At 40.8% G+C, this 25,087-nt stretch overlaps 1 protein-coding gene across 1 annotated transcript in view; it reads left to right on the forward strand.

The window, feature by feature from the left end:
- Positions 1–25,087, forward strand: part of LOC134611271 (nucleotide sugar transporter SLC35D2-like) — a 158,032-nt gene that overhangs the window by 119,656 nt on the left and 13,289 nt on the right. The window contains exons 6-8 of the mRNA XM_063454962.1: positions 389–457; positions 941–1,043; positions 1,887–1,979. Of these exons, the coding sequence (XP_063311032.1) occupies positions 389–457; positions 941–1,043; positions 1,887–1,979 (265 nt within the window). The remainder of the gene's footprint in view (positions 1–388; positions 458–940; positions 1,044–1,886; positions 1,980–25,087) is intronic.

The raw sequence follows: 25,087 nt of genomic DNA on the forward strand, positions 1-25,087 counted from the left end.
TTTCATGATGATTGTCCTACTTTTAGCACTTTAGACCACTTTTTAGAACACAGCACTTTGATTAGTTTCACACAAAGTAACTAAAGGGATTGATGTCAATGACAGAACAAATACTGATATTCATAAATAATATTTTTTCCAATTTTATTTATGTTTATTATTTATTTTTGTACATGTGCATATAGAATTATTATTATTATTATTATTATTATTATTATTATGATATTTACAATATGGAGTCTATATAGGAGTAGTTATCTAATATTAAATATGTGATTTCTACTGCATGTCTACACTGCATGAGTTGTTTTCATTACGTAATATGCCATTCTTGCTTTTATGTTTTGTCATCAACTGATAATTTTAATAATTTCCTTTCCTTCCCTAGGAAACAGCACACATTTTCAGTTGTGCTGAGTGTTGTTTTCATCATTCTCGGGGCTTTAATAGCAGCTAGGTATGTCATATTAAATGTTTTCCTTTGATATACTTTACATTTGTTCATATATGTTTATGTCCTTTACTTATTTTGTTCCCTTTGCTTTGATCTTTCTTTGTTATGGATCGCAAAAACTATTTACCTCTCTGTTCTATTGATCTGTTTTGAAACTACATCACAACATTGGATCAATTCTCCTTTTCTTTAAATTTTACTGTTTGTGTTTTTTTGACCTAAAAGTATCTTGTTTCGAATTCTTCGCTATCTATTTATAAAAGAAAAAAAAAGCCAATATGGTCATCTGTCAGTGTGTTCACCTCTACACAGCTTAATTTCAGTTGATTTGCAATTTGTTTGATATGAAACTGTAACCCTCTGGTGTGATCATGAAACTTTCTCTGGCCACATTTAATACTTTTCTGGTGCCCCATAGAAACCTTCCTTCTTTCACTGTCTAATTGTCAAAATGTTCATGTGATATTATTGATTTTTTTTTTTCAGTTTTGATCTTTCATTTAACTTGGAAGGATACATCATAGTGTTGTTGAATGACTTATTTACAGCTTTATATGGAATTTATACAAAGGAGAAAATTGATCCAAAGGTATTATCAGGTTTATAATACTAAATGCAGATAGTTTCTCTTCATGAAAATGTTTACAATGCTGCCATCTAGTGGAAGACATTTGTGAAAGGTTCCTTTGATGGTTCTCTGCATTCTAATTTTGTCGTTGGGTAATCAGCATGAGAAATGTCTGCGCTTATTTGCACATTTGGTGCACACGCAAACATTAAACATGTTTTTCTAAAACACCAACAAGAATAGTGATATACACATACATTCTTGAAGTGAGCAATATTTTCTGGAAATGAAATTATGAAGAGAAAAAAAATACCCCAGTTAGAGGTTTTGATGGCTGTTTGGTTGTGGTATTCTTTATATAATGAATCAATAATATTCACAGTGCCATTTTTTTTCAGACCACTGTATGTGTTCAGTAGTCTATCTCATGTACAGTCTACTTGCAATTGAAAAAGATATTTTATTTGTAACATTTACAGTACATGTAGAATAAATATATCCGCATTTGATTGAAAATTGTCATGATTCTTTTCTTTTCGGAGAAAAATAAGGGGACAGGATTACATGGACTTTACAGGTGTTTTTTACATTTAGTGTCACCTACAGTAAGAAATATTTAGACTTTGGACATCAATGTGCCAGCAAACTTCAACCCCCATGATCCCTTGCCAAGTCAATGTCTTTTTGGATGGGGTTTTGTGGGAGTAGTAAGCTAAGAGTTTGATATCTGGTATTGAAAATACTTCTTTCCACACCATTTTTATATGAAAATGTGTAGTACGCTATTGTTATACAATAAATATAAAATCCTATTGATCTAATCAGTGATGTATTTAATTACCTCCTTCAATATCATTCTTTTAGGAACTGGGTAAATATGGAGTTCTTTTTTACAACGCAAGTTTTATGATTCTTCCCACCTTGCTTTTTACTTTATGGACTGGAGAATTTTGGCAGGTAAATTAATAGTTTATTTGTATTGTTAAGTAATTTTAACAAGAAGTAGTAAAGTTCTGTTTTTTATATATATATAAAACGATCTATGAATCAAAATCCCTTTATCTTTAATATTGTATTTGTGACATGCATCATAAACAAAATACATACAGTATTTCACAAAGTTGAGTACACCCTTTGCATTTTTGTAAATATTTTATATATTTTCGTGTGACAACACTGATGAATTGATACTCTGCTACAATGAAAAGTAGTAAGTGTACAGCCTGTTTAACAGTGTAAGATCGCTGTCCCCTTAAAATAACTCAACACGCACCCATTAATGTCTACACCGTTGGCAACAAAAGTGAAATGTCCAAATTGGGCCCAATTAGCCATTTTCCCTCCCCGGTGTCATGTGACCCGTTAGTGTTACAAGGTTTCAGGTGTGAATGGGGAGCGGGTGTGTTAAATTTGGTGTTTTCACTCTCACACTCTCTCTCATACTATGGTATGTCATATTAAAGGAAGCCTCTTCTAAAGATGATACACAAGAAAGCCTGCAAACAGTTTGCTGAAAACATGCAGACTAAGGGCATGGATTACTAGAAACATGTCCTGTGGTCTGATGAGACCAAGATAACCCTATTTGGTTCAGATGGTGTAAAGCGTGTGTGGCGGCAACCAGGTGAGGCGTGCAAAGACAAGTGTGTCTTGCCTACAATCAAGCATGGTTGTGGGAGTGTCATGGTCTGGGCCTGCATGAGTGCTGCCAGCACTGGGGAGGTACAGTTCATTGAGGGAACCATGAATACCCACGTGTTCTGTGACATACTGAAGCATGATCCACTCCCTTTAGAGACTGGGCCGCGCGGCAGTATTCCAACATGATATTGACCCCAACACACACCTTCGAGATGACCACTGCCTTGCTAAAGAAGCTGAAGGTAAAGGTGATGGACTGACCAAGCATGTCTCCAGGCCTAAACCCTATTGAGCATATGTGGGGGAGCCTCAAATGGAAGGTGAGGGTTTGCAAGGTCTCTAACATCCACCAGTTCCGCTATGTCGTCATGGAGGAGTGGAAGAGGACTCCAGTGACAACCTGTGAAGCTCTGGTGAATTCAATGCCCATGAGGGTTAAGGCAGTGCTGGAAAATAATGCTGGACACACAAAATATTGACACTTTGGGCTCAATTTGGACATTTCCACTTAGGGTGTACTCACTTTTGTTGCCAATGGTTTAGACATTAATGACTGTGTGTTGAGTTATTTTGAGGGGACAGCAAATTTACACGGTTATACAGACTGTACACTTACTACTTTACATTGTAGTAGAGTGCCATTTCTTCAGTGTTTTCACATGAAAAGATATAATAAAATATTTACAAAAATGTGAGGGGTGTACTCACTTTTGTGAGATACTGTAATATAAAAAATATATCACAAAACTCTTCAAAAAGTGTGGATTATCAGGGATTCAGAGTGAATTTCAAATTTTAGCCTAGAATAGTCATATTAGAAAATCTCGTCATCAACTGTGTTTTCAGTTTAGCTATGCTGGCCTAAAATTTTAAATTAACTTTGAATTTTTGACACTACACCACACTTTAGTGAAAAACCTGCCACTGTCACATAACTCCTCTCTGGTGAATAATGTTGTTAGCTTTTTCACGACAGGTGTCCACAGAAAATGTTCAGGGGTTAGGAGGCGAGAGAAGGCAAAGCCAAAATGTACATGGGCACAGTCACTCTTAGACTACATTTAAATTAAAGTAAATGAAAATTCCAAAGGGTTAAGACATCTCTTCTCTTTCCTCTAGGCCACAGATGCAATGCCTTTCATCGTTTTTGTCTTCAAAGTCTGTTTTTTATTTTTGTTTGATACTTGTAAAGTCTTTTTCATATATCACATTCTAAATACATAGGCGTTAATATGTAGTTGATTCCCCCTTTGCAATTATAACAGCTTCCACTCTTGGTGTTTCTGTGGGAATTTTTGGCCATTCATCCAGTAGAGCATTTTTGAGGTCAGGAATGCATTCTCCAATCCAGTTCATCCCAAAGGTGCTCGATGGGGTGGAGGTCACGGCTCTGTGCAGTCTACTCAAGTTCTTTTTTTTAATTTAAATATTTTTATTAGTTTTATCACAAAGTATCTTAAACTCATTTACATAGAAAAAAGTAAAATACTTAACAATAATAATACCTTGACACATAATACAAAAATACAAAGACAACAAATAACAAAGACAACAAACAAATTATCCGTTGACAATGTATGAGTACTTATAATAACCCAAACTGGGTTAAAACCATTCCCTTTGTTAGTCTTCATCGATTATTCCCTTCCAAATTCATATGCCATTTTCCCCTTTTTCCCATATCTGTCACAATCAACTGCCCCTAACTCTAGTCAGCATTAGAGCCCAAAATATGGGGAAGCCCTGTAAGGTATACCTATTTTCAATGCAAAGGTTTGGGACACTCTAAATACAGAAGAAAGAGGAAGAGTAAAACAAGTCATACAGACAATAACTATAAAAGAAAGAGAACCCCCAAAAGGCCAACAATACCCATACTTCAACATCCACACACATACCACATACATTGTACCGAGATTCCTTGGGGAGGAGGGCCGACAAGGGGGAATAACTATAAAGAGTTGTGTCTAAGGGTCAAACAACATTCATCCCAGAGAGCCCATCTATACTTTGGGACGATATGAACACCTAAATGATCGTCATCTCTTTCCAATGTCCTATTTCTTTGCATTACTCTTACCACTTCTGACCACTTTGGCAACCTTCCTCCTTTCCAATTTACAGCTATCGCTAAAATATGAAACATAAAAGATTTTAATTATTTTGAGCGGTAACTAGGTAAGAGGTGAAACAGGGCCAATTCTGGTGTTAATTTAATTTTCTCACCTACAATTTGAGATATACCACATTTGACCTCCTTCCAATACATTTGCATATAGGGACACAACCACCACATATGTATTGCTGAACCAGCTTGATTACAACCTCTCCAACAAATTTTGTATATATCTTCTTTTTTTTATTTTCCAAAGCTTAAGTGGAGTTACATACCGTCTGTTTAAGATTTTAAAATACGTCTCCCTATATGAGACATATTTGACTAATTTATCCATTGAGGCAAATGCTCCCAACCACATTTCCATGGGCCATGATTGATTGAGTTCTTCTTACCACATTTTTATGTTTGAAGATTTAATGCCCAAGTCACTATCTCTCAAGAGACTGAAACATTTTGATAGTAAATGCTGCTTATTAGTTGAACATATTATTTTTTCACAGGGGGTCAGATGTCTAAAATCTTTTAAACATAAACTGGACGTCAAAATCTTAGTCTTCACCTTGATATATTTCATCCACATACAATCTAATTTTAAAATTCCAACTAGTAAGTATTCAAATGAGAGGAATTCATTATTTACATATAAGTCACTCAAATATCTGCATCCCGATCTCAATAATCTCTCAAGCAGAGGGGAATGGATATTTTCCTGCAAGCATAAGATGGGCATAATCGGACTAGGAAATGGAACCAAGGTGTATTTATGGTTCAACTTCATCCAGCTTTTAAAACTATGCCATATAATCGATGATTTACTATACACTGTACCAGTGGATAAATCATCTCGGTACAGGATTGAATTAAGGTAGGTTAATTTAAAAAGGGAAGCTTCAATCAAGCCCCAATAGTTATTAATTCCCTCTTCCTCCCATCTCAGCATATGTGCCAGGAGGGAGGCTTCCTGATATTTCTTAATGTCAGGATATGCTATCCCTCCATTAGAGAATTTTGTAACCATCGTTGAAATCTTAATTCTCATTCTTTTATTCTGATGGATAAATACATCAATAACCCTCTGTAAATTATTAAGCAAATAAATGGGACACTGCCAGGGTATGCATTGCATAACATAAATAATCTTAGGTAGTATCGTCATCTTAACCGCTGCTATTCTGCCTGACCAAGATATATATACATTTTTCCATGTAGCCAACACTTGAATTATATTAGAATAAACTAATTGAAAATTAACAGTCACTGTTCTTTTCATATCAGTGAATAATTGTATTCCTAGATGGGTTATTGAGTATTGCCAATTGAATGGATAAAGTTGACTTAAAAATATTTTCTCAGACCGTCCTATATTAAAGGTGACAGCTTCCGTTTTTTTTTACATTTAATTTATAATTAGAAATTTCACTATATTCTATTATAATATCTTGAAGAGCTTTCAACGATTTTTCAGGTTTACTTAGGGTTGTTATTATTACATCATCCGCGTATAGAGATATTACATGCGATTTTTAAATTACTTCAATTCCTGTTATATCTAAAGATTCCCTTATCGCTATCGCCAGTGGTTCTATAATTAGAGCAAAAAACAAAGGGGATAGAGGGCAGCCTTGCCTAGTGCCATTTAAAATATCAAATCTTCCTGACCGTAAATTATAACCCATTACACTAGCACTCGGAAAAGAATACAAAGCAGCAATCGCCTAAGAGGCAAAGTCGCCTAAACCGTATTTTGACAGAGTGAGGAACATAAAGTCCAATCCACCCTGTCAAATGCTTTCTCAGCATCAAGCCCCACAAAGACTGCAGCTATATTTTTATGTTTAACCACTGAGATTATATTTAACAGTTTTCTATTATTATCGGAGCCCAACCTCCCCTGAATAAAACACATTTGATCAAAATTTATTATTTGTGCTTCCAACAGCTCTGAGTGCGCTCGGCCTACTTTTTTAATTTCATTAAATGTTTGACACATGTAACTGGCAATCTCTTCTTGACAGAGTAAATAATATTGATTACTTAAACCATCGGGACCAGGAGCCAAGCCCAATTTCAATTTTGAAATTGCCCATTTAATTTCCTGTTCAGTAATATCTTTATTTAAATTTGCCAACTCTGTTTGAGAAATTTTAGAAAAGTGAATTCTATCCAAAAATTCCGCATTTTTTTTCCACCTACTATCTATATTTGGGGAATTCAAATTATAAAGATCACAATAATATTTCTCAAAACATGCGGCAATATCAGACGGCTTAACATACAGTTCTTTATTATGTAATAATCTATTTATTCTACCATTATTTAATTTTTCTTTAATTATTTAAACCCAGGCTTACTCCGACCAGCCCATGATCCGACCACGTAATCATCCCCATTTCTGCATGTTTTACTTTAGAGATACTCTGCCCATCTACAAAAATATAATCCAATCTACTATACACTTTATGTCTATGAGAGAAAAATGAATAATCCCCCTCTAAAGGATACAGCGTTCTCCAAGTGTCATACAAATTATACTTAAGTAACAACTTATAGAGTTTTTTGGAGTTTTGAATTAAGTGACGATCCGATTTTATTTCTCCTATCGAGTTTCTGTCCACCGTTGGATCCAGAGGTAGATTAAAATCCCCACAAACTACCAAGATTCCCTTAAATTTTTTTTCATTAGTTTCAATTAGTGATGTCCCGAACTGTACGCTGGCGAATAGTTCCCGGCGAACATCGCTTGTCCGCGTTCGCCACGGATGGCGAACACATGCGCTGTTCGGTCCGCCCCCTATTCGTCATCATTGAGTAAACTTTGACCCTGGCCTGTACCTCACAGTCAGCAGACACATTCCAGCCATTCAGCAGCAGACACTCCCTCCCAGACCCTCCCACCTCCTAGACAGCATCCATTTTACATTCATTGTGAAGCTGCATTCTTAGTGAGAGTAGGGACAGTGTAGCTGCTGCTGATTTGATAGGGAAATTGATAGCTAGGCTAGTGTATTCAGTGTCCACTACAGTCCTGAAGGACTCATCTGATCTCTGCTGTAAGGACAGCACCCCAAAAAGCCCTTTTTAGGGCTAGAACATCAGTCTGCTTTTTTTTCTGTGTAATGTAATTGCAGTTGCCTGCCTGCCAGCCAGCCTGTGTGTCAGGCTCACAGCATATACTGTGCCCACTGGTGTCACAATAGCTTGCATTTAACAAAAAAATAAACTTTTTGGACTGTAATATAATAGCAGTCAGTTTCCTTCACGAGTGTGCGTTTCAGGGCCTGCCAGGGCACAGTGTCAATCCAGTGCCACTCATATCTGTAGTCACAGTAGCTTGCACGCATAGTACCACTAATCGAAAAAAAAATGACAGGCAGAGGCAGGCCACCCCGCAGGGGCCGTCATGGTCATGGTTCTGTGAATCCCTTTGGCCCTAGAATAATGCCCAGTGTTCAGAGGCCACGTACCCTGAACTTGAAAAGTTCTGAGGACATAGTTGACTGGCTAACACAGGACACCTAATCTTCTACAGCTTCTGCTCGGAACCTCGACGCACCATCCTCCTCCAGCTTAGCTTCGGGCACCTCTCAAGTTACCACTCGCCCACCTGCCGCCACCACCAACACTAGCACCACAGCCGCTTCACTTGGTATGTCAGAGGAGTTATTTACACATCAGTTGGAAGAAATGAGTGATGCGCAACCATTATTGCCAGAGGATGTAGATAACAGGGATATGTCTCAGTCAGGCAGCATTACACACGTACGGTGTGATGATGATGATGATGTTGTACCCACTGCTGCTTCCTTTGCTGAGTTGTCAGATACAAGTGAAGCGGTTGATGATGACGATGCATCCATGGATGTCACGTGGGTGCCCGCTCGGCAAGAAGAAGAACAGGACGAAAGTTCAGATGGGGAGACAGAGAGGAGGAGGAGGAGACGAGTTGAAAGCAGGGGGAGGTCGTCGCAAGGAGCTAGTGGCACAGTCAGACAGCATGCATCGGCACCCGGGGTCAGCCAGACAGCACGCCAATCAATGCATGCTGTTGCCACCACCAGAATGCCGTCATTGCAGAGCTCAGCAGTGTGTTTTTTTTTTTGCGTGTCTGCCTCTGACAACAGCGATGCCATTTGCAACCTGTGTCAAAAGAAACTGAGTCGTGGGAAGTCCAACACCCACCTAGGTACAACTGCTTTGCGAAGGCACATGATCGCACATCACAAACGCCTATGGGATCAACACATGAGTACAAGCAGCACACAAACTCAAAGTTGCCATCCTCCTCCTGGTCCAGCATCTTCAGCCATGTTAACCACTGCTGTCCTCCTTGCCCCCTCTCAACCATCCGCCCCTCCGTCTCTCGCCTTGAGCAGTTCCTGCTCATCTGCCCACAGTCAGGTGTCTGTCAAGGACATGTTTGAGCGTAAGAAGCCAATGTCACAAAGTCACCCCCTTGCCCGGCGTCTGACAGCTGGCTTGACTGAACTCCTAGCCCACCAGCTTTTACCATACAAGCTGGTGGAGTCTGAGGCGTTCAAACAATTTGTAGCTATTGGGACACCGCAGTGGAAGGTACCCGGCCGAAATTTCTTTGCACAAAAGGCAATCCCCAACCTGTACTCGATTGTGCAAAAGGAAGTAATGGCATGTCTGGCACACAGTGTTGGGGCAAGGGTCCATCTGACCACTGATACCTGGTCTGCAAAGCATGGTCAGGGCAGGTATATCACCTACACTGCGCATGGGTAAACCTGCTGACGGCTGCCAAGCATGGAATGTGTGGCTCTGCAGAGGAGTTGGTGACACCGCCACGACTTGCAGGCAGGCCTGCTGCCACCTCCTCTACTCCTCCTACTCCATCCTCTTCCATAACCTCTTCGGCTGAGTCCTCTTCTGCTGCTGCGTCTTGCTCCACATCAACGGCACCCCCCCAGCTCCCCAGGTACTGTTCCACATCCCGGAAACGGCAGTGTCACGCCGTCTTGGGATTGACTTGCCTGAAAGCAGAGAGGCACACCAGACCAGCACTCTTGTCCGCCCTGAATGCACAGGTGGATCAGTGGCTGACTCCGCACCAACTGGAGATCGGCAAAGTGGTTTGTGACAACGGAAGAAATTTGTTGGCGGCATTGCATTTGGGCAAGTTGACACATGTGTCGTGCATGGCACATGTGTGTAATCTGATCGTACAACGCTTTGTGCATAAGTACCCAGGCTTACAGGACGTCCTTAAGCAGGCCAGGAAGGTGTGTGGCCATTTCAGGTGTTCCTACACGGCCATGGCGCACATTTCCGATATCCAGCGGCGAAACAACATGCCAGTGAGGCGCTTGATTTGTGACAGCCCGACACGTTGGAATTCAACACTCCTAATGTTCGACCACCTGCTCCAACAAGAAAAAGCCGTAAACGAGTATTTATATGACCGTGGTGCTAGGACAGCCTCTGCGGAGCTGGGAATTTTTTTGTCACATTACTGGACGCTCATGCACAATGCGTCCTTTTGAGGAGGTGACAAACCTAGTCAGTCGCACCGAAGGCACCATCAGCGACATCATACCATTTCTTTTCTTCCTGAAGCATGCCCTGCGAAGAGTGCTGGATCAGGCCATAGATGAGCGTGAAGAGGAAGAGTTGTGGTCACCATCACCACCAGAAACAGCCTTATCAGCATCGCTTGCTGGACCTGCGGCAACACTGGACAAGGATTGTGAGGAAGAGGAGTCTGAGGAGGAATGTGGCTTTGAGGAGGAGGAGGAAGACCAACCACAACAGGCATCCCAGGGTGCTCATTGTCACCTATCTGGTACCCGTGGTGTTGTACGTGGCTGGGGTAAGAACATACCTTCAGAGAGATTACTGAGGACGAGGAACAGGACATAAGTAGCTTGGCATCCAACCTTGTGCAAATGGGGTCTTCCATGCTGTTGTGCCTGTTGAGTGACCCTCGTATAAAAAGGCTGAAGGAGAACGACCTGTACTGGGTGTCCACGCTACTAGCTGCTAGCAGAAAGTGCCTGAAATGTTACCGAGTTACTGCAAGTCGGAAAGGATGCAGCAGTTCCAAAATCAATTAAAAAGTATGCTTTACACAGCGTATAAGGGTGATGTCACAGCACAACTGGAATCTAATAGAGGAAGAGGTGAAAGTAATCCTCCTCCTCCCACGACCACGCCGGCAAGGACAGGACGCTTTACAGACGTGTTGTTAATGGAGGACATGCGGAGCTTTTTAAGTCCTACGCATCGCCACAGCCCTTCGGGGTCCACCCTCAGAGAACGACTCGACCGACAGGTAGCAGACTACCTCGTCTTAACTGCAGATATCGACACTCTGAGGAGCGATGAACCCCTTGACTACTGGGTGTGCAGGCTTGACCTGTGGCCTGAGCTATTCCAATTTGTGATAGAACTTCTGGCCTGCCTTGCTAAAAGTGTCCTGTCAGAAAGGACCTTCAGTGCAGCAGGAGGTATTGTCACTGAGAAGAGAAGTCGCCTAGGTCAAAAAAGTCTAGATTACCTCACCTTTATTAAGATGAATGAGGGATGGATCCCGAAGGGACTGACAGTGGGCAATACATTCGACTGAAAAAGGCCTGATGAGGGGGACTACTTAACACACCACTCCTATCTGGTGGTACATTAGATTGCATGCGCAGTGCCCCAAATTTGAAGTAGGAGGACCGACCAAGCATCTTTTTCCATCTCCCGCTTCCTAAAATCGATGCCTTATATACACGTCCCCTGATAGGGGACGTAACAGGGATTAAACTGATAAGAATAGTACTACTTAACACACCACTCCTATCTGGTGGTACATTAGATTGCACGCGCAGTGCCCCAAATTTGAAGTAGGAGGACCGACCAAGCATCTTTTTCCATCTCCCGCTTCCTAAAATCGATGCCTTATATACACGTCCCCTGATAGGGGACATAACAGGGATTAAACTGATAGGAATAGTACTACTTAACATACCTTATAATAACGCAGAGAAAGGCAACGCAGAGAGAGGAGTCTGAAGAAGAGGAGTCAGAGGAGGAAGGTGGCTTTGAGGAGGTGGAAGACCAAACACAGCAGGCATCCCAGGGGGCTTGTTGTCACCTTTCGGGGACCCTTGGTGTTGTACGTGGCTCGGTGGAGGAAGAGACCTTCAATGACATCAGTGAGGACAAGGAACGGGACATGGCTAGCTTGGTATCCAACCTTGTGCAAATGGGGAGTTTGCGGTTGTGCAAATGGACTGTTTGCGGTTGTTTGCGGAGCGTTAAACAGGGAGTTTGGTCTGTCACTGTGAAGCGGGCGTAACCCTTACACTACCTGATCGATACAACATCATACCTGATGTTTTAAAGCAGGTTATTCCAAACAATTTAGGAATGTTAGGTGATTTATGCCCTTTATGGATTAAAACCAGACTCTGCATCAACTATGTAATTTTCCATGGGAGTTTTGCCATGGATCCCCCTCCGGCATGCCACAGTCCAGGTGTTAGTCCTCTTGAAACAATATTTCCATCACTATTGTGGCCAGAAAGAGTCCCTGTGGGTTTTAAAATTTGCCTGCCCATTGAAGTCTATGGCGGTTCGCCCGGTTCGCCTGTTCGCGAACATTTGCGGAAGTTCGCGTTCGCTGTTCGCGAACCGAAAATTTTATGTTCGCGACATCATTAGTTTCAATGTCTAATTAATTTGATTTATCCTTTATTAGGGGCATACATATTTAGAATCGTAAATTTCTGATAATTAATCAAACCTGCCCATAATAAATATCGTCCTTCTTTATCTTTTATGACAATTTCTTCTTTTATTTGTAAAAATGTATTAAATATCACTGAAACTCCTCTAGAGTTACTTTTCACATAAGTAGCACTATAGGGGTTAGAGTAATATCTGTTGCCAAAAAAGGGAATCTTATTAGTTTGCCAATGAGTTTCCTGAATACATATAACGTCTGGTTTACCCCTGGACAAATTTGTAAAAGCTATACTCCTTTTGCCCACAGTATTTAAGCCCTGGATGTTTTGACTAATAATCCTCATATTCATGGAGAGCTATATCTGCCACCAATATGAGGACTTTCCAGCCCACCTCCATCAGCACCTTCCACCCCACATCTAGGAACCTCCCAAAAATTACAACATACACATTCACACCCATTCATCCAAACATTAAACATATATTGTGATAAAATCATCTTCTTTGAGGATCTACCTACTTAGAGAATCCCCACTCCACACTCTACCTCCCTTGTCAGTGGTGGACAAATCTAAGTATCGCCAAACAAACTTGGTTCGAGGCCTCGGCGGGGGTCGCCAATTGAGCCTGCCTGTATGCTTCCTATTCCGCAGCGAGAACAACCTGATATTACGGTACCATTCTTATTCAAAATTACGAGCACAAAGCGGAAAGAGCCACAGCCCACTAAGATGAAGTAAAACATCCACAAAAGAAAGAGAGAAAAGAGAGAAAAAAATAGTAATAAAATCCTTAAAGTTAACCCTCGTGGTTTGGTAACCCCTATCATAGCCTCTTCTCTAAGACACCCTCATCTTGTCCTCCATAAAGTTGAAAGATCTTATATCTAGACATATGGAACCGATTGCTACTTTTAAAACACTAAACCATTGAAATGAAAAAGAAACTACATCACAATTAACATGCTTCCTGGAGATTTACTAAGTATACTAGAATCACAGTTGAATATGTAAAAAAAATAAAAAAAAATTTTTTTATATCTTCCATATTTAAATACCTTCTATAGCAACCCCTATTAATTATGAAAACCTTTTATCCCGTGACAGTGACTTAATCTGTACCATTTTCCAGTATAATATGACAAGTACTATTTTCTCTAATATCATTCGTGGCTTTAAATTTATATCCATAGGGGCATTAAGACCATACAGTACAAACCCAATATTACATGTAAACCTTTATCCAGTGATAATATCTTATTTTGTGACAATTTCCAAAACCATATAGCAAAAGAGTATTATCTCTAATATACTGTATAACTATAAGTTTATATCTGTGAAGGCCATTTAAGGCTATTTAATACAAGCTTAAATCAAAATTAGTGAGGGGTGTTTACACCTCTTTTATACCAAAAATTAAACCTCCCCCCCAAAATTACAACCATAACTCAATTTCCCAATTGTCTCCATTTGGCTATATCTTAGGCATTTACACCTCTTTTATACCAAAAATTAAACCTCCCCCCCAAAATTACAACCATAACTCAATTTCCCAATTGTCTCCATTTGGCTATATCTTAGGCATCCCCCGTAGAGTCTAAATGTTTAAGATACCTTTCCCCCTCTAGGGGAGAATTGATTACCTTCGTCTCCATTCCTTTTTTAATCAATAGTTTAGTCGGAAAGCCCCATCTATAAGACACATTCTTATCTCTTAATGCCTTAGTTATCATTCTAAATTCTCTACGTTTCATAATCACTTCTCCAGATATATCAGGAAAGATTTTCAATTGCTCATATGGTGCGTCAAAGATTTTACATTCAAAGGCTTTCTGTGATATTTTTTGTTTAAGTGTGAAAGAATGTAATTTCACTATCACACCTCTTGGAAGATCTCTTGAAGTATTATGTGATAGCGGTAACCTATGAACTCTATCTATCATATACGCCCTCTCAGAGTCTGATTTTATCAAAGAGTTCAAAAAAGTTATCACATAATCAAGGAGATTCGCCTGCTCCACTGTTTCAGGTATCCCTCTTATAAGAATATTATTTTGTCTAGAAATATTTTCAAATCTACTATATTTTTGTTTCAAACTCAAGAGCTCCTCTCTTAATTTCTGTATTTCTACATTACAGTGAGTCTGTGATTCTTTTAAAGACTCTTGTTGGATACCCAATTCTGTTACTTTTTTTGATACATAGTTACATAGTTACATAGTTCCATAGCTGAAAAGAGACTTGCGTCCATCAAGTTCAGCCTTCCTCACATTTGCTTTTGCTGTTGATCCAAAAGAAGGCAAAAACCCCAGTCTGAAGCGCTTCCAATTTTGCAACAAACTAGGAAAAAATTCCTTCTTGACCCCAAAATAGCAGTCAGATGTCTCCTTGGATCAAGCAGCTATTTCCCCACTAATTAGAAATTATATCCCTGTATGTTATGTTTTTGCAAGTATTTAACCAATTGCAGTTTAAACATCTGTATAGACTCTGACAAAACCACCTCTTCAGGCAAAGAATTCCATATCCTTATTGCTCTTACTGTAAAATAAAATTTTCTTTGCCTTAGATGAAATCTCCTTTCTTCAAGCCTAAATGTGTGACCTCGTGTCCTATGTATAGCCCTGTTTATGAATAGATTTCCAGATAATGGTTTGTACTGGCCCCGAATATATTTGTATAATGTTATCATATCCCCTCCAAGGCGCCGTTTTTCCAAACTAAAGAGATTTACATTTTTTACCTTTCTTCATAACTAAAATGCTCCATTTCTTGTATCAATTTTGTAGCTCATCTCTGCACTTTTTCTAGTGCCATGGTATCTTTCTTTAGAACAGGTGCCCAAAATTGCACAGCATATTCAAGGTGTGGTCTTACCAGCGATTTATAAAGAGGCAAAATTATATTTTCATCTCGAGAATTTATGCCCCTATTTATACATGACAAAACCTTACTGGCCTTAGCAACGGCAGATTGACATTGCATATTGCTACCTAATTTTTTTGTCTATAACAATTCCCAAATCCTTCTCGTGTGTGGTTATCCCTAGTTCATTACCATTTAGGGTGTAAATTGCTTGTGCATTCTTAACCCCGAAGTGCATAATTTTGCATTTTTCTACGTTAAATTTCATCTGCCATTTTAGTGCCCAGTCCCCCAATCTATCCAAATCCCTCTGCAGCAAGGCAATATCCTGCTCACATTTTATTACTTTACAAAGTTTTGCGTCATCTGCAAACACTGATACATGTCTTTCAATGCCCATTTCAATATCATTTATAAATATGTTAAATAGAAGCGGCCCCAAAACAGAACCCTGAGGGACACCACTTACCACTTTTGTCCAGCTTGAAAATTTACCATTTATGACAACTCGTTGTACTCTATCCTTAAGCCAATGTTCTACCCAAGAACAAGAATATTCATCTAGACCAATTTCTTTTAGTTTGAAGACTAACCTATTGTGAGGAACTGTATCAAATGCCTTGGCAAAAGTAGATCACATCCACTGCAACACCCTGATCTATATTTCTACTTACTTCTTCGTAGAATGCAAGTAGGTTAGTTTGACATGACCTATGTTTCATAAAACCATGCTGATTATTGCTAATAACACAGTTCTTGCCAATGAATTCATGAATATTATCCCTTAATAGCCGTTCAAATAATTTCACAGTCACAGAAGTTAAGCTCACAGGTCTATAATTTCCAGGCAAGGATTTTGAACCCTTTTTAAATATAGGAACAACATCTGCCTTCCTCCAATCCTCCGGTACAATACCTGAAACAAAAGAATCTTGAAAAATTAAATACAGAGGTTCACTTATTTCCCCACTTAGCTCCTTAAGTACTCGTGGGTGGATACCGTCAGGCCCCGGAGCTTTATTTACATTAATTTTTTTTAATAGCTGTAGCACCTTGTCTCGAGTTATCCAATCACAAGTTATCTGCAAGTTTGTTGCAGCAATCATTTGCATATCTCTTGCCATAGGATCCTCATTAATATATACTGAAGACAAATAGTTATTTAAAATTTCTGCCTTTTCCTGGTCTTCATTGACTAACAGACCCATCTCTGTTTTCAATGTACCTACACTTTCATTTTTTGCTTTTTTAGAATTAATGAACTTGAAACAATTTTTGGGGTTGGTTTTGCATTCTTTGACTATCAATTTCTCCTTTTCTAGTTTAGCCACTTAAATTGCCTTTTGCAAGTATTATTGGCTTCCTTATATCTTATATAGGATGCCTCTGATTTGTCCAATTTAAATGCTTTAAAAGCCCTTTTCTTATTTTTAATCTCTTGTTTTACTTCTCTACTAAACCACATGGGTTTTAATTTGTTTCTTTTATATTTATTACCCAATGGTACATACTGTGAAATGTACCTTTCTAATATTTGTTTGAATAGTTCCCATTTATCCTCAGTGTTTTTATCACTAAGGAGTTTATGCCAGTCGATATGTTGTAGAGCTGCCCTAATCTTATTAAAATTGGCTTTTTTTTTTAATTATATGTTTTAATATACCCCAAGTGCTTTTGCTTTTTTGAGTTTATTTCAAAAGTTACCATAATGTGATCACTATTTCCCAAATGCTCCCCTACTTGAATGTTGGTTAAAAGATTAACATTGTTTGTTATAACGAGATCCAGACAAGCATCCTTTCTAGTTGGTGCTTGTACCAGTTGTGACATAAAGGTGTCATTTAACACATTCAAAAAACGGATTTCCATAGCTGAAGTACTAGTCCCTCTATCCCAATTTATGTCCGGGTAATTAAAATCTCCAATAATTAACATGTTACCCCTATTTGCAGCTTTACCAATTTGCTCTAACAGCAGTTCTTCCTCATTAATATTTACATTAGGTGGTTTATAACATATCCCAACCAATAACGTATTTCCCTTTGTTTGCCCCAAGCAGATATCTACCCATAAAGCTTCCACATTTTCCTTGTCACACTCCACATGCCTAAGATTTGACTTTAACTCATGGCTGACATACAAACATACCCCACCACCCTTCTTGTTTTTCCTATCCTTCCTAAATAACGTGTACCCATTTAAGTTAACTGTCCAGTCGTGTGTCTCATCCCACCATGTTTCTGTTGTGCCTATTATATCGTATTGTTTAGTGTATGCTATTGCCTCTAGTTCCCCCATTTTGTTATATAGGCTCCTTGCATTAGTAAGCATACATTTAATATTACCATGAGTCATTTGTACTTTTTGTAAATTATCAATATTGCATACCTCCTCTGTTCTGAGCTTCCCCCTCCCCCCATCTCCACCCCCTTTGTTCTGAGCTAAAGCCCATGTCATTTCTATCCTATCTCCATTTTCTAGATTGCTTTGACCCTCCCCCCTACTACTAGTTTAAAATCTCCTCCAACCTTCTAGCCATCCTATCCCCCAGCACAGCAGACCCTCTTCCGTTTAGGTGCAATTCATCAGGACTATACAGGTTGTACCTATGCGCAAAATCGGCCCAGTGCTCTAAAAACCCAAAACCCTCTTTCCTGCACCAAGACTTCAGCCACGCATTGACCTCTCTAATCTCACGCTGCCTTTCTGCTGTATCGCGCGGCACAGGTAATATTTCTGAAAATATTACCTTGGAGGTCCTTTTCTTTAGCTTACTTCCTAGATCCCTGAACTCACCCTTTAGGACCTTCCAATTTCCTCTGACTTTGTCATTGGTACCAATATGGACCATGACAGCTGGGTCATCCCCAGCCCCTCCCAATAATCCCTCCACTCTGTCGGCAACATGCCGGACCTGAGCACCCGGGATACAGCAAGCTGTCCGGTTGAGTCGATCAGAGTGGCAGATTACCCTATCTACTCTCTTAATAATAGAGTCCCCTACCACCACAACCTGTCTAGACTTCCTTACCCTCTTAACGCCACCTGTACTAGAGGGGCTGTTCCCACGGCTGTTAGAAGGAACAGCTTCCTGCAGTACAGCTACTCCTGAGCTGATGCTCCCAACATCTTCACTCAAACGGGCAAATCTGTTAGGCTGCACTAGATCAGGACTGGCTAAACCTTTCCTATTCCCTCCCCCTCTGCTTCCTCGCCCCACTGTTGCCCAGCTATGTGCCTGTTCTCCAACTGTCTCATCTCCTCCCACTCCACTACCTGTACCCACTAAACTCTGCTCAGTGAGCAGCAGACTTATCTCAAAATTATCAATCTCCCTCAGTGTTGCAATTTGCCTCTCCAGATCTCCAATCCGAGCTTCCAGAAAAGCCACTCGCTCACACCCACCACAGAGGTATGGACCCTGGAAAGATTTATCCAGGCATGCATACATGCAGCAGGATGTACACTGAGTAAAACGTGTAATCTTGCTAGCACTCATCCCCAGTTACAAAAAACACAAGTGAGCAAAAACAATATTTACCCTCTTGATTTCAACTCCCATTGTTTTAACTCCTACTTAAAAGAGACTACTTGAAATAGCCTACTTTCAAGCAAACTCCAGTGAGCAAGCTCTGTGAGTCAGTAGTGGGTTTATATTGGCAATACAAATCCCACACAGGTGGAAATTAAGGGGCACTCCCCCTAATTAGCTCAGCAGCAGCAGCACCAACAATGAGGGGAATAGAAACAACACGAGGGGGGGGGGGGGAGGAGGGAAAATGTTTTAAATAAAATCAGCAAGGAGAAAATATAGAAGAAAAAAAAAAGGGACAAATTTTAAATATATCCAGCAAATAAAAAAAAATATATATGTAAAGGGGGAAAAAGTTACAAAAAATTAAAATAAATCAAAACAGCAAGGAGAAAAATAAATTAAAAAGGGTAAAAGTTAAAAATAAAATACAAAACAAAAAATACAAAAAATTTAAACCTGCTTTTTTCCACTTGGTATTAACTAATACCAACCACAGTCCACCAGTTCTCCAACAAACTCCTGTTGTTTTATCTCCTACTTAAGAGAGACTACTTTAAATCTCACTTCTAATTTCCTGCACAATTGAGCTCTTTAAGTCTTTCAATAAATCAATCATTACCTCTTTCATAGAAGCTATCGTAAGCTGTTCCTCTCTTTGACTATCAACCTCGGCTGGTTCATCTACTAAAGAAGACTCAGCTGAGGTCATCACATTATCTGAGTGATCTAAATCTTTTTGCGTCCCCAATGCTAATACAGACTCCTCAGGGATTTGTCGTTTAGCATTAGGAGTAAAATAATGACTTGATACATTTTCATTATCTTACTCCTCTCTTTAGCTTTACCTCTTGCACAAACTTTTTTCCCATTCTTGTTTTTCATTTCAAACCTTTCTTTAACAACAGAAAGATAGAAAAGAAAACTCAAAATAATATTTTACAAACACTGTAAGTTGCAATGGTAAGCCAGTAATATTAGTTACCAAAAAGCCAAAAAAAAAAAAAATGGAGAGGAGACAAAATGAGCTCCAATAATGGCCCAAACACATGTAAAAATAAGGCCTATATGCGGTTTAACAAGAGTTCTAAATAAAGCGGACTATTATCTTCTGCCTTTTTTATTTTAGAATTCCTCATTCTTCCTCTGCAGGCTGTTATCAACTGTCGCAAGCTGTTGCTATTAGCTGGAATAGGAGCCACGTAAAGGTGCCCCAGCACAGTTGAGTTTTATGAGACAGTTAGTTAGTTTTATTTGTTTACTGCTGCTGGATACCGGGAGGGATGTTTTAGGGTAAAGCTGGATGGTTTGAGACTAGATTAGAATCATCCTTTGCCTCCTCTTCATCCTATTTTCTTCTATCTTATCACCCCCTCTCTCTTCTCCCCTCCCAGCTCCGAGTGTCTCTCCACCAGCGGCGTTCAGCAGAGTGCTGGGAACAAGGTGCAGGGTACCGGGTATAGGGGATGTTGTCAGGATCGGGACAGGGATCCAACACGCAGAGTACAAACAGTAGCCAGATACGTATACCGGACCTTAGAATGGCCGGACTAACGTAAGTAGTACAGTAGAGAATGGTCAAAGACAAGCCGAGGTCGAGGGTAACAGAAGACAGGTAAGCGAGAGACAAGCCGAATCAAGGGTAACAGAGATAAGCAGAGTAGAGCAAACAAGCCGGGTCAAAACCAAAAGGGATAACTAGAATACACGAGCACTGAGTGACTAGAACAAACTAGAACCACGACAGGGCAATGAGCTAATGAAAGAAGCACTGTTAAATGCCCTGTTCAGATAAGTTAACACGCCTCCGAGGCGTCCTGATTGGTCCTGAAGCAATTGAGTGACAGGTCGTTCCAGGTTGGCGTCCTGACGTCGACTTCCGGACGTCATGCTATAAAAGGGAGTCACTCCCTCGCGGCCGGCTTTGCATGACCGGATAAACCGCGAGGAAGGGGGAAATCAGACCGTCCGGATGGATGAACGGCTAAGTCTCTACCTCTTTCGGAGGTAGAGACCTCAGGTACCCTGACAGTACCCCCCCTCTCAGATACGCCCACCGGGCGGAAGGCACCAGGACGAGAAGGGAAGCGAGAGTGAAATGCCCTGCGGAGACGGGGAGCATGAACCTCCTCCTGAGGTACCCAACTTCTCTCCTCAGGACCATATCCTTTCCAATCGACCAGATATTGTACTCTCCCCCGGGAGATTCGAGAATCGACGATGGAATTGACTTCATACTCCTCCTGACCCTCCACCTGAACAGAGCGAGGAGGGGCGATCGTGGAGGAGAATCTGTTACATACTAGTGGTTTTAGCAAGGAAACATGAAATGAGTTAGGAATGCGGAAGGCATTAGGCAAAGCTAGACGATACGCAACTGGGTTAATTTGAGTCAGTACCCTGTAAGGTGCAATATAGCGAGGAGCGAACTTCATGGAAGGCACTTTTAACCGAATGTTTCTAGTACTTAACCATACTCTATCGCCTGGAACAAACACCGGTGCTGCCCTTCTACGTTTGTCAGCGTGTTTTTTAACCAGCATAGAATTGTGCAGAAGAATTTGTCGAGTCTGGTCCCATAACTTCCTTAAATTGGCAACATGGACATCCACCGACGGTACCCCTTGGGAAGAGAGCTCCGAAGGAAGAATGGAAGGATGAAAGCCATAATTCATGAAGAAGGGGCTAGAATGCGTAGAATCACAGACGAGATTGTTGTGAGCAAACTCTGCCCAAGGAATCAAACCGACCCAATCGTCCTGGTGTTCAGAAACGAAACAACGTAAATATTGTTCAACCTTTTGGTTGGTGCGTTCAGCAGCTCCATTGGACTGAGGATGGTAGGCAGAAGAGAAATTCAATTTGATGCCTAGTTGAGAGCAGAAGGATCTCCAAAAACGGGAAACAAATTGGGAACCTCTGTCAGATACAATTTGGGAAGGTATCCCATGTAAACGGAAAATCTCCCTAGCGAATATCTCCGCTAATTCGGGCGAAGATGGGAGTTTAGGTAAGGGAATGAAGTGAGCCATCTTAGTAAATCTGTCCACCACAGTGAGGATAACAGTCTGCTTTTTAGAGGCAGGCAAATCAACAATGAAGTCCATAGCCAAACAGGACCATGGCTTTTCAGGAACCTCTAAAGGGTGCAGAAATCCGCATGGAAGCGAATGAGGTTGCTTGGTCTTGGTACAAACCTCACATGCCCCGATGAATTCTTTAATATCTTTACATAACTCTCCCCCGGGAGATTCGAGAATCGACGATGGAATTGACTTCATACTCCTCCTGACCCTCCACCTGAACAGAGCGAGGAGGGGCGATCGTGGAGGAGAATCTGTTACATACTAGTGGTTTTAGCAAGGAAACATGAAATGAGTTAGGAATGCGGAAGGCATTAGGCAAAGCTAGACGATACGCAACTGGGTTAATTTGAGTCAGTACCCTGTAAGGTGCAATATAGCGAGGAGCGAACTTCATGGAAGGCACTTTTAACCGAATGTTTCTAGTACTTAACCATACTCTATCGCCTGGAACAAACACCGGTGCTGCCCTTCTACGTTTGTCAGCGTGTTTTTTAACCAGCATAGAATTGTGCAGAAGAATTTGTCGAGTCTGGTCCCATAACTTCCTTAAATTGGCAACATGGACATCCACCGACGGTACCCCTTGGGAAGAGAGCTCCGAAGGAAGAATGGAAGGATGAAAGCCATAATTCATGAAGAAGGGGCTAGAATGCGTAGAATCACAGACGAGATTGTTGTGAGCAAACTCCGCCCAAGGAATCAAACCGACCCAATCGTCCTGGTGTTCAGAAACGAAACAACGTAAATATTGTTCAACCTTTTGGTTGGTGCGTTCAGCAGCTCCATTGGACTGAGGATGGTAGGCAGAAGAGAAATTCAATTTGATGCCTAGTTGAGAGCAGAAGGATCTCCAAAAACGGGAAACAAATTGGGAACCTCTGTCAGATACAATTTGGGAAGGTATCCCATGTAAACGGAAAATCTCCCTAGCGAATATCTCCGCTAATTCGGGCGAAGATGGGAGTTTAGGTAAGGGAATGAAGTGAGCCATCTTAGTAAATCTGTCCACCACAGTGAGAATAACAGTCTGCTTTTTAGAGGCAGGCAAATCAACAATGAAGTCCATAGCCAAACAGGACCATGGCTTTTCAGGAACCTCTAAAGGGTGCAGAAATCCGCATGGAAGCGAATGAGGTTGCTTGGTCTTGGTACAAACCTCACATGCCCCGATGAATTCTTTAATATCTTTACGTAACTCAGGCCACCAGAAATCTTTAGAGATCAGAGCATACGTCTTGCGAATGCCAGGATGTCCAGCCACCTTGCTGTTGTGGAAACAGCGTAATACTTCTAGTTGGAGAGTGGCAGGAACGAAGTGTCGATCCCCAGGAGTCTGTTTGGGCGCAAGATGCTGAAATTTCATGATCTCGGCAAGCAACGGAGAGTGAATCCTGAGATTCGTGTTAGCGATGATATTACCCTTAGGAACTATGGAGGAAAGGACTGGCTCAGTTATAGTGAACGGTTCATATTGACGAGACAAAGCATCGGCTTTAGAGTTCTTAGAACCAGGTCTATAAGTAAGTACATAATTAAAGTGAGTAAGGAACAAGGACCAACGAGCCTGCCTGGCGGACAAGCGCTTAGCCTCCCCAATATAAGACAAGTTCTTATGATCCGTTAAAATAGTAACAGGGTGTAATGTCCCTTCTAGTAAATGTCTCCACTCCTTTAAAGACTTAATGACCGCTAACAGTTCCCTGTCGCCGATGTCATATCTGCTTTCAGGCCCAGATAATTTCTTAGAGAAGAACCCACAAGGGTGTAACGGTTTGTCCACCCCTAACCTTTGAGACAGAACAGCCCCAACTCCCGTCTCAGAAGCATCGACCTCGAGTAGGAACGGCAGAGTCGTATCAGGGTGGACTAGAATGGGCGCAGAAGCAAAACGTTCTTTGAGAGTCTTGAAAGCAACAAGAGCCTCCGTAGACCAGGTCCTAGTATCAGCCCCTTGTTTGGTCATATTGGTAATAGGCGCAATGATAGAAGAGTATCCCTTAATGAAGCGCCTATAGTAGTTGGAAAAACCAATAAACCTCTGAATAGCCTTGAGTCCTTTGGGCAAAGGCCAATCTAAAATAGATTGGAGTTTGTCAGGGTCCATTTTAAAACCTTCCCCAGAAATCACATAACCAAGAAAGTCTATCTGAGACTGATCAAAGCTGCATTTCTCCAATTTACAGTATAGACCATGTTGCAGAAGTTTGTGTAATACCTTTCTGACTTGTCTATGGTGAGTCTCAATCTCCCTAGAGTGTATCAGTATGTCGTCCAGGTAGACAATAACACAATCATGTTGAAACTCCCTAAGTACCTCATTAATCAAATCTTGAAATACTGCAGGAGCATTGCAAAGTCCAAACGGCATAACTGTGTATTCATAGTGGCCATACCGGGTATTGAACGCCGTCATCCACTCGTGTCCATGCTGGATTCTCACCAAATTATATGCCCCTCTGAGATCTAACTTGGTGAAGATTTTGGAGCCCTTAAGACGATCAAACAACTCGGTAATCAATGGGATAGGATACGCATTTCTGATAGTTATTTTATTCAAGCCTCGGTAATCAATACAAGGTCTCAGCGTGCCATCCTTTTTCTTAACGAAAAAGAACCCAGCCCCGGCAGGGGAAGAAGACCTCCTAATGAATCCCTTCTCTAAATTCTCACGAATATATTCCTCTAGAACAGAGTTCTCCTGAACAGATAAAGGATATACATTACCCCTCGGGGGCATAATCCCAGGTAGAAGCTTAATTTTACAATCAAATGACCTGTGTGGAGGTAAAGAATCGTCATTCTTCTTGTCGAATACTGCCTTTAAGTCTTGGTACAGGAACGGTATCTGCTTTTCTGTGGACTGAGTAGAACTACCATGTGTGTTAATATTAGCCAATGGAGAAACCTTGCGTAAACACCTCTCCTGGCAGTTCTGGCCCCACGAGAGTATCTCCCCTAATTCCCAATCGATAATAGGGTTATGTCTCTTCAACCATGGATACCCCAGAACTATGGGAACAGAAGGGGACGAAATGAGCATAAGAGATAAATTCTCCACATGTAGGATACCAACATTTAAGTTAATGGGTATGGTCTCACGAAAGATAACAGGGTCCAGTAGTGGTCTA

This window comes from Pelobates fuscus, chromosome 5 (assembly GCF_036172605.1).
Source record: "Pelobates fuscus isolate aPelFus1 chromosome 5, aPelFus1.pri, whole genome shotgun sequence".
Taxonomy (NCBI): Eukaryota; Metazoa; Chordata; class Amphibia; order Anura; family Pelobatidae; genus Pelobates; species Pelobates fuscus.